This window comes from Buceros rhinoceros, unplaced genomic scaffold (genome assembly GCF_000710305.1).
Source record: "Buceros rhinoceros silvestris isolate BGI_N320 unplaced genomic scaffold, ASM71030v1 scaffold3468, whole genome shotgun sequence".
NCBI classification, from domain to species: domain Eukaryota; kingdom Metazoa; phylum Chordata; class Aves; order Bucerotiformes; family Bucerotidae; genus Buceros; species Buceros rhinoceros.
Window position 1 is genome coordinate 28,133 of NW_010427257.1, and position 10,641 is coordinate 38,773.

The 10,641-nt window shown below is 44.7% G+C and overlaps 1 protein-coding gene across 1 annotated transcript in view; it reads right to left on the reverse strand.

Moving 5' to 3' along the window:
• The window catches only part of LOC104498418 (uncharacterized protein KIAA1210-like), a gene marked incomplete at its 5' end in the record, with an annotated part of 26,685 nt that extends 16,622 nt beyond the window's left edge, over window positions 1–10,063 (reverse strand). Inside the window, 3 exons of the mRNA XM_010141796.1 lie at window positions 522–651; window positions 4,970–5,138; window positions 9,987–10,063. Of these exons, the coding sequence (XP_010140098.1) occupies window positions 522–651; window positions 4,970–5,138; window positions 9,987–10,063 (376 nt within the window). The remainder of the gene's footprint in view (window positions 1–521; window positions 652–4,969; window positions 5,139–9,986) is intronic.
• Between the last annotated feature and the right edge of the window lie 578 nt (window positions 10,064–10,641).

A 10,641-nucleotide genomic window follows, 5' to 3' on the forward strand; every position in this document is an offset into this window, starting at 1 on the left:
CTTTGCGGGCAGAGACCGGAAAAATAATTATATAAATAAAGCTGTCACTAAGAGTGTCCTGACATATCCATCATCCCACACGCTGACAGCCACTGGTGACAGCACGTAGAGTGAAAACATCATAACCAGAATTGCCAAAAAGAATAATACATAAATAATATATAAAGAAAAACAGTGTAAGGGACAAGGTACAGTATAAATAAATGGCCTTAACCCAAAAGCGGTAGCCATGAAGAATGGAAACGCCACTGGAAGAGGACATGCTCATTAAGGAAAGTTTCCAAGAGTCCATGAACCGGATTCATGCCACTTACACGCTATGGGGCCTGGGGAAGGCTGAGAGCACCTCGACTGCACAAAGATGCAGCTTCCAAAAGGAGGAATAGATCCAGAAGTAGTAAACCTGGCTTCGGATGCTTTAGTCAAAAATCTTAAAGCACACAGCAGAGGAATCAGGCATCGGTTTCCTAGGAGAGAGCTGTCACAAAGGAGCACCATGTATGAGGGGACAATGTTCTCACCTGCAAAGTTTTCACTCTTCCAGGTATGTTTTCCTGAGACAACATGTCACCTGACACATTTCCTGGTGCAGACTCAAAAATGAAGACGCTGTCATGGGACAAGGCTTTGTTTCCCATGCTTCCTTTGGGCCTGGGAGGGAAGGAAGGAAGAGTGAGTGGTCAGTGCCCTGGGTTCAGCCCTCCAACACTTCCCCGCACTACTTCACCAGGGCAGAAGGACCATGAAGAGGCCAGGTGGGATGCATCTCTCTTAGCTTCAGATCTGTCCACGTCAGCTGTCTAAGGTAGTCACTGCTCGCTCCTTTTATACTCGGAAGGGAGGAAGAGACCCTTTTTAGGGTGCTGATTGGATGCATGTGTCTCTTTTGAGATGTACTCAGCACCTGCCCTGAACACGCAGGGCAGTCTCTGTGGACTAGAGAGGGGGTCCAGGATGAATTGGTTGATGCTGCGATTTAGCTGGACGCGTGCCACCCTAAGAGATGTCTACAGCAGAGGCAGGTGACAGGAGCCCTCTGCCCTCCTTCGGTGGGAATGTGCCTAGCAGGAGACATTCAGAATACACCCTTTGCAGCCTGGTGTGTGTCATACCCGCCCAAGATTGTGCATTATTTTTCCCCTTCTTGCAAATACAGGCAGAAAATGTAATTATACTACATTAACAAACTCAATTCAAATCCTCTCAGGTCCAGCAAAAAAATCAGTCTGTTCCACCTAGGTCATGAGCATCGCCAGATCCTAAGCATATTAAAAAATGTAGACAGGCCAAGTTAAAGCACCCAGGTAAGAGCTTCCTGCTCTGCTCCTGTGCTCTCTGGGTGTTCGGCCTGGTGAAGTACTGGTGAGTTCCCACAACGGCTGTTAACTGAGTTGTAATCAACGGAGATCGATTCGGGTTGAGCTATTAGGTTGCACTGGGCGAATTTTGCACTTGGGTGGCACAACAAGGAAGGCTCCACATCTTCTATTCAACAAGTTCCACCAGCATAGCTAGGCCCTGTCTGTATATTACTTGGTCTGAAATACCACAAGTATGGCCTCCACCAGGATTTCATCCTAGCATTTAACTGGAGTACAGCAGAGAATACTCATGTTGCTGGCTGCCAGCCCCGTAACCCACAAGTTACAAGCATTCCTGGGCTCAGTTTCTGTGCAGGCAATGCTCGCTGCCTCTGAGAGTCTGACTCTGGGTAACAGGGCATTACTGGGAACAGAATTCTGACACGGAAAATCGAGTAACTCTAACACTCTTCTGCAAAGAAATCAGTTGGGTCTCTGCTATTTGCCTAACACCAGATTGTCTCTTTATTTAGAAGAAAGCCCTGGAAGACTGTGAACATTCATAAAGTAAATACATCACATAAAAACCCCCGAACTATTCCTTCTCCTCCTGCATCTCCCTTCTTCACATCTCCAGAGACAACATCTCCTTTGTCTGCTTGACTAACCCTCCTGCGGCCCCAAAGGTGTAGTCAATCAGTACACAGTTACACAAGTCTCACAGGAGGGCGAAATAATTTTGCTCTATGTTTATGTTGTGTCAAAGACAATCTGAGCTTTTTCTCTCTCAGCGTGAGTCCGATTTCACGCTTCCTCTCGTTGTACGCAATAGTCAATGTCTGTGCTGGATGGCAGGACAGCAGTTCTACACACAGCTGCGGCACTTGTCCTGTTGCATCATTAAGGTGAATGAAGCCATCCCACTTTTTGTGTGTTTGATTTTAGGGTCCTTTTCAGCATGAGAGACACTCTATATGGGCGAGACATCATTTTACTGCATTCAGAAAGACACTGTTGCAACTTGTATTTACCGTACTGTATATTCATTATTGGATGGCATATTTAATTTGCTGCAAAGAATGCACGTGCATTAGGCTGTATTAACATTTTTAACTGGGGATTTCCTCACTTCCTTGGAATTCTTTACCAATAAGAGCTGACGTTTCCTTGTTCTTGAGACTCTCAGTACAAGATGTGTTTCTTTCCTTCTCTCTCTGCATATGTATCGTATGTGCTTGCAAGAGAACTATGGTATTTTCTTCTGGCAATCACAAAAAGGGCATTGGATTAAATATAGAATTAACTGCAGCTTTAGTACAGATGAGTCTCTTATGTGCAAATATACACTCGTGTGTAACTCCAGGCAGTGTATTTATATTTGCACTGCAGTTAAAGAAGCACTGTTAGCTAAACCCCCAGATGTTTCAGCCACTGTACCCCTACACTGACTTCCCTATACAAATGCCCGATTCATTCATGTGCATCAACACTCAAGCTGCCACGACTGAGGAAATGATGGGACTCAGTAAAGCCGCTCCTAAACTCATCATGGTCTGTGCTATCTTCCACTTCCCACTGCTGCAACCCCACTCCTTTTACTAGTGTTTGAGGTAGGGGGAAGAAAGGCGACAAGTCCAGCAGCTGCTCTCTCGAAAACATCTGCAGCCTGCCCAGGGAGTGAGCGGTCGTTACAAAGACCAGGACAGTTTTACATACTGCCCCAGCAGATTTTCCTGCTCAAAGCTTTTTAACTGGAATAAGAGTATTTAGGACCCAATTTTCCTCTATATAAGGTCTTTTATCCTTTTGATTATACAGAAAAGAAGTTGTCCATGGCACATGCTTTAACTTTGCCATCAAGGTTTTTCCATTTCTGTTCAAAACTCAGGCCTCTCAGAAGATAAAGGGGCAGTGGCACATAACGCTCCCTTCTCTTTCGCGGATGCCCAATCCCATTGATTCCCTGCAGCACCTTGAATGCCTGGGCACATTCCTTTGGCTGTTACAAGAAGCAATTGGCACATCTGGGGGTTTGGTCTCTGGTTAACGTTCAGAAAAGTTAAACAGAAAAACATTTTTAAAAAAAAAAAGGAGGAAAATGAGAAAACCAGTGCTTCTGCCTCAAGAATAAACAAACAGCAGCATTGTTCTAGGATTGGTTTTGGTATTTTCTGCATGCCAGAAATTGTAGCGCTCAGACTCCTGCTATAAACCTTTTATAAGTTGTAGTTCCACTGGTTTTCAGGATCAGGTTTACCAAAGGATTATGTAGTTCAGTCTCTCTAGGTCGTTATAAAGCGTATTTATGCCATGCAGGGTCTGGAAATGGAGTTTTCAAGCAGCACAAACATATCCTCTCATTTTTTTAGGATATTCTATCTAATCCTATCTCTAAAGAAAAAACCAGAAAAGTTTTACTCACTTCTTGATCTCTGATCTTGCAAAACAGTTCACAATCACTGGGGGATAGTGCTGAGGTAAACAGCAACTGGACTTGAAATACTTGGTTAAGAGTAAGAGAAAAGAGTTCGCACCCAGGCTGCCTCTGAAGCAGACAGCTGATTTTAAGCCAGATCCCTGCTATGGGCTGACGGGGTAAGCTCAGTTCTTCCTGAGCTTTTTGGACAGGGTTAGCTGAGTCACTCCAATTCCCTTACCCCAGGGGTCTGGTGGTGTGGTCACTCGCTCTGTTGTCCTATGCTAACAAACAAAATCAAGAGGTTGTTGTTTCATTCCCAGCTCATTTCCACCATGCAGTGGCACAAACATGACAGAGACCGTGGGGAAAAGTGGGACAAGGAGGAATGAGCACCCATGAGACAGTAACATCCATGAGCTGTTTCACCAGAAGAAACAGTGTCCCACTCCACCAAATGCCTTATTTGACGATACAAAGCATTTGGCAGCAATGCTGATTTCAGCACGTCCCACTCAAGTCACCTATTCACGCCCTCTGCCAGCGTCACACCCGTCAGTGTCCCCTCCCAAAACACTGCAAACCATAGGATGTAGCTTTGTTAGTCTGCAGCTGCACAACCCAAGGCCTAGGGTGTACAGGGAGGGTAACACGGGAGCACGAGGAGGGTGGGAACTGGAAAACAGACAAATTACAGGATGCCAGGCGCTGAGCCACGACACCCCGGTGAGAGACAAAACCACGTTCAGAGGGTTGTCCCACCCCAGACTCAGAGTGCAGTGGCAGTGCCGTGTAGCTTCATGGTCTAAGGCTGTCCGTGAGGCAGTGTTAGCTGTGCAGGAGAACCGCCATGACAGAGGGCACCAGAGATGCTGAAACATAGCAACTCGACTTCACACGTCTTCTCTGTACTAGAACTACTCAATCATCATCCTCTTGTAAAGTCGCTGCTGATCAGACCTTCCACGAGAGATTTCAACCACTAATTCAATCAAAACAATCTGGGCTATCTGCAGTTTCAGACTAAGAGGTTGGGCCACCCCTGCCCCTGGCTGCCCTCCCCCTCCTCTCCAAGCTGGATTTTGAAGCACCAGCAAGAGAGAGGAAATTCCTGGGATTCCTTCATCAGCATTAGGGCTTGTTTTGCACAAACTTGGACAGAAGTTGCTCCTGAGGGGCCAGCTCATGCTTTCATCCTGCTGCTGTGAGAAGTCTGCTTTTATTTATTTATTTTCCTCCCCCGGCAGCTTACCCAGCCTCCTTCGGTGAATGAAGTACAGTAGTGTCGAGCACAGAGATGCTGACATCGCTGCTGGACTGGCTAGGTTTTAAATTACTCTCCCCCCCGGGAGGTGGAGGCTCTTTCCTTTTCTTCTTGGCAAAGAAGTTCTTGAAAGTCTGAAATTTGGATTTTTTCTTTCCTGCAACATGAGAAAAATGAAAATTTATGGAAGTTGGAGGTGTTGCTTAGTTTGGAGAATGTTATCTCTTAAATTCTGGAGGAAGCCTCAAAGCTGGAGCTGCCCATTCAGTTTTAGTCAGCTCCTCTGTAAATAATTCAGTGCTGGAGTCCAGTGAAAGGTGAAGCTGCAGTTCTTACGTCTGCTGCCTAAAGCAACACTGGCATTAAGCTGACAATAGCGGCACCTACTTAGGTTCCAGTTTATGTAAAGCACACCTTATATACAGAAAGTATCTGTCTACAACAGAACAGTGATCAAGGCAACCATACCTGACATATTTTCAATTTAAAAAATTGGTAAAAAAGTGTCTTTAACTCTCACTGTTCTTTTCTTAGCTTGGTTCAGTTCTGCTTTCTCTTTACTCGGTGCTGTAAGGAGAAAACACCTGAAGGATAGTCAACATCAGGGAAAAAGAATATAAACTAAAACCAAAATATCTGTTGTCACATTAAACCACTGACCCAAAATAAAATCAACAATTCCTCCAAGGACAACGGAGCAAACTTAATTTAAGACACTGCCCTGAAGGACAGGAAACCGCCAAACATAGCAACCCGAAGAACACAATTAGAAAACTGTTCATCCGAGCTCAATTTTTCCATTGTCCGAATGAAAATGGAAATAGAATTTCTTTCATTTTTCATAACCTAAGATACTTCAACATTCATACTTACACTTGCTTTGAGCACACCAGTGCTGCATTTCGTCACTGACCCTTACATTGAGGGGCAAGTTTGCAGTGGTTTGGGTCAAACTGTTGTACTAAGACCCCTGTGGTTGACTTAAATACATATGCAGAGCAATAACATCACCGCAAATCTGAGCCAAATCCATTGTTCAATTAATACTTGGCAGCAGTTGGCATAATAAATGCCCACAGCTGGAGGATTCCCTCATAAACAAGGCATTATTTCAACACAATTATTGTCTTCTCCCAGCAATGATTTAGTCGGTGATGCTCTGTCTCAACGCGTGCCCTGTACGTGTAGGGATCTCTGCCAACGGGCCTTAACTGGGCTGAGGCTGTGGCACCGCACAGCTGCATCGCACAGTAGCCACTTTGAGAAACAAACAATGATACCGAGATCTACTCACCCTGCCTCCTCCCTGCCTCAAGGCGAGTTACTGCCAGCACCACGTGCCAGGACACCCAAGGGTGCTGCTACGCTGTGCGGCACGGACCGCTGAAACAGCTCCCTCTCTGCAGAGCAGCAGCAGCCGGGGCAGACCTGCAGGCTGCTTTTCAAGGGGCTTGGGCTGTCACTGAGATCAAATCATCTTTCAAACCATGTAGAGCAAAACTATCAGTGGAGTCCCGCTCATCTGAATCGTAATGGGATGTGGTGCCCCTGTGGATGGCTTATCAGTGGAAGACCATTTTAATCTTCCACTGCTGCTTGTCAGGCAGTAAGGGAATGAGACAGTTCCAGGAAACATACAGGTTTTACTGCCTGGCCCAGGGTACAGAGCTGACCTCAAGGCTTTTGGATTTGTTCGGACTCTCATGGGCCTTCATGAATTTTATGCTGCAACCATAGTGAGAACTGGTAAGAACAGACAGGTCACACCGCAACTGGAAGAACACAGTGCCTCTGAAATAAAACAAGCATGTTGAGAGCCCTTTGGAGAGTCTTTAGAAACACGTTCCTACCACCACTGCCTTTCATATCGATAATTAGACAACGTACATGCTGTTCTCCCAGGAAACTGGGTTGGTTTATTTTAGATGAGCGAAACAAAAGATTAAAAAGCTTCATGAAAGTAGTGCCCTAAATTATCAGTTCAGCAATGTCTGCTCACACAGTCCAACGACTCGAAGAACAACACATCAGACTCTGCTACACGCCGAGAGCTCTGCAACTTAAAGGCCATCTAAATAAAAACCAAGGGCATTGGCACGTACGCTGGTCAGCTGGCAGCAACACAGACAAAAAGCAGTTCAATTCTAGCACAAATATTAGTGGTGACCTTAATTAGATGCTGGTATTTCCAGAAAACCAGGGGAATGTTTAAAAAAACCCCAAACCACAAGAACAAATAAAAAAAAAAATCAGTATCCTCAGGTTGTTTAAGAGAAAGACAGAAGTCCTATCACAAAGGATCACATTGCCAAGATAATCCTCCACACTCTTGTTTAGCTCAGAAGTGGTGCTAACCCTAGGATGGAGCCCATGGAAAGGCTTTGCAAACCCTGCCCATGAGTAAACCTCAGCCGGCACGGGACACCACTTGGTGCAACAGAGGGTGCTCTGATGCAGACACATCAGTTACTTCAGTGCCTTCTCCAGCCCCTAATTTATTACTGACGTGCAGGGCTCCAGCAGTAATTCCTCTCGAGCCACACTCTGCTCAGCCACAGGCCTTCAGCTGTTCGGGATGAATGAGAAAACAGCACGGCTCCTGCAGTTCCAGCGACGGGCACTTGCCATGTTACTACACAAAAAAAGATAAAATCACTGCTGGACACTTAGCGCCGCGTCCAGACGAACAGCGTGGGGCTGCTCTGCGTGAGAGCGTTTGGCAGTAAAGAGGTGGTTCAGAAGGACGCTGTTCACATTCGTCTCCTGCCGCAGACAGCTGTGCGCTGGTTCCACACGCCAGTACAAGGATGCCACATCTAATGCAAAGGCGCCTACATTTCAGCGCACTGTGAAGCAGGCCAACAGATCACCACACTGGTAGAGTCCTCCATGATACCTGAACTAATGATATACAAGAGGATCATCTTATTTAAAATTGTCTCCTTTAAAATTATTGCACAACAAAAATCCAGTCAAAGCAAGGAGAGAAAATCCAAGCTCAGACAACTGTGCCAATTCCCCCTTCACCCAGTGACGAATAATGATTTTTGAATTCTTACAGTTACCCATCTTCAGTTCTATGGCACTAAAACCAGAGACTGAATTTAAAGGCTACTGTCCTAATACGCAAAAGCCTTCTCAAAAATTAGTTGCTTATGCTAACTACGATTTAGCTTATTATAAGAGAAAAGGGGCTTTCTCTGGAAAGCATTTTTATTCTGTATTTTTTTTCACTGTTTGTGTTCTGCCTATTTCATTGTTCCTCCTGTGCACAGAGAGAATTAACACACGTCTTTCTGCTCTTTGCATGGTTCTTCCCAAAAACAAGATAGAAGAAAAAAGATGCTTTTTCCAGTGACAAATTAAGACTGTAAAAGCATACAGAACATCTGATTTGGGAGCTCAATTATGATATTTAAATTAAACAGTTAATTTTGAGGTCTTCTATGCTCTCTGACTTCCTACGGTGCATTCAGGACACATTTTCCACTTTTCTCAAATACAAGGACTAGAAACTTGCATCAATAAAACCGCATTTTTTAAAAAAATACGCACACAAGATTCTCAGAAAATACTACGATTCTAGCTTAATAAAAAATACCTGATATTGCCAGAAAGGCAATTAAACCATGGAATTCAGTAAGACTAACACTGGGTGCTGACAGTTTTTGGACAGTCACCTGGTTACTGCCATCAAGAAGGAGCAGCACGTGCTGGAAGCCCCCTACTACTTGTCAGACAATAAGGTAAACCTCAGGAAATTAATCTAACGGACTAGCCCGTGAATGCTGGGAATTTTAGCCTCCTAGAGCCTTCACATCACAAGCCAATAAAGCTATAACGTGGAAGAGGTGAGGCAATCCTACAAGGGAAATAATCAAAGGATCCTAAAACATTTTTATCCAGGTCCAGTCAAGTGTCTCTTGAATACTTCAGCAATATACCAGCAGCCTTCAACTGTTTTACATTTTGGTTCAGTCAGACAGAACGATTCCTGGTGGCTTTAGAGCCACTTAAGACAGCAAGCCATCTCCTGCCTTCCCTGTCACCTGGGTCAGGATTGGATCCCACGTACTAGGGAACCCAAGTACAAAATATGCATGTGTGGGTTTCACACAAGTTCACCACTGTGCCATGGGCAGCACCACACTATGTGATAAACTAGATTACAAATTTAAGAAACCAGCCCGTGCTGAGCATCCATCATCACACTTTCTTCACCACTATTTATCTGCCATGCAGAGTTCAACTCACAGTCACTTTGCCATTTCCTTTTCTTTTCTACCAATATTCCGATGAAGGCAAATGTACTTCTAAAGGATAAGGCAAGACAATCTTGGAAATACAAACACAAGACAATTGTGAGACATAAATCAAAGAAAAGAAAAAAAATCAAGTGATATGACAGCCACTTCTCCTGAAATGCCTCAGCCATGATGCTTTTCTTCATATTCACCCACCTCCTCAAGAACAGGCTGAACGCTGGCAAAGGAGACTTCCCTTAATTAAGACAACTCTTTGGCGTAAGGTATCTTCCTTTCTTGTCTATTATCCCATTTCCTCATGGTTGTTTGCATCAGCCCATGCCACTAGATTAAAGATTAAGTAACAAACGGTTGTCTGTGGCCAGAAGCAGAGAATGGGGCTGCAGAGGAGGTACTGATACAGCTCCCACAGACAGAGGCTGGCCAACGGGGGCAGCTCACAGCTCTGCAGGATCCATCAAGGCAGGGACAACAATCAGCCCTTCAAGCTCTAACGTCCTGTTTGTGAAAATCCCACCCAGGTCAAAAAGAATATCCTCCCTCAGGTTACCACCCTCCAGTACTGCACATTAAAAGATCCTCCTCAAAACATTGCCAACTGACAAAGCCACAGAGAATTTTTTTTTTACATTACAAAAACCAAAACAACACTGCAAAACACAGCACTACAGACTCCCTGACCTAAATAAAATAAATCTTGACTTCCAAATCAGCTATACACCTGGAGAACAACTGCTTACCTGTGCACTCTTCAACAGTTTCTCCTGCTTCTGGTGACTGTATGACGTCCGTTGGCCCCGTAGCCATGATATAGTCACTGAAATAGAGATGAAGGCACCGGTTAAATTTTAGTCCACCTTCCCAGCAGAATATGGTCCCACCCAGCATGAAGAAAGAGGATGGCCAGATGCCTTCTGAAACTGCGTACCCCAACACTTCTCACAAACATGGCTTGCACACTTTTTGCACTTCAGCCACAGGACTTTTCCTCATTTTTCAGTAATACACACTTCACCTGCCAAAAACTAACACACCAGTCTGATCTCTCGCCAGTACCTCTCTCTTTTTAGGAAACCAGGAGCAAAGTTTGCATTAATGAAAGATGCCATTAAACTTGCTCAGCGAGGACGGTGAAGCTTCCCAGTCTCAGAATAATGAACCTTTATGATTACTCTTTGCTAGAGTTACAGCTCCACGCTACTGCAAAAAACATCTGAAATAAGTGCTCTGCTGCTGAGGGTTCACGTACTACAGTGTCCTCACAGCAGGCACCAGACTATGTCTGTGAGCATTATAAAATTAGTTAAGCATCAGCACTGAAGCATCATCCTGGGCTATGCTACATTTGTGGAAACAATAGATCAAATTTATTTTGGATGCAGTGCAATCAGCTTT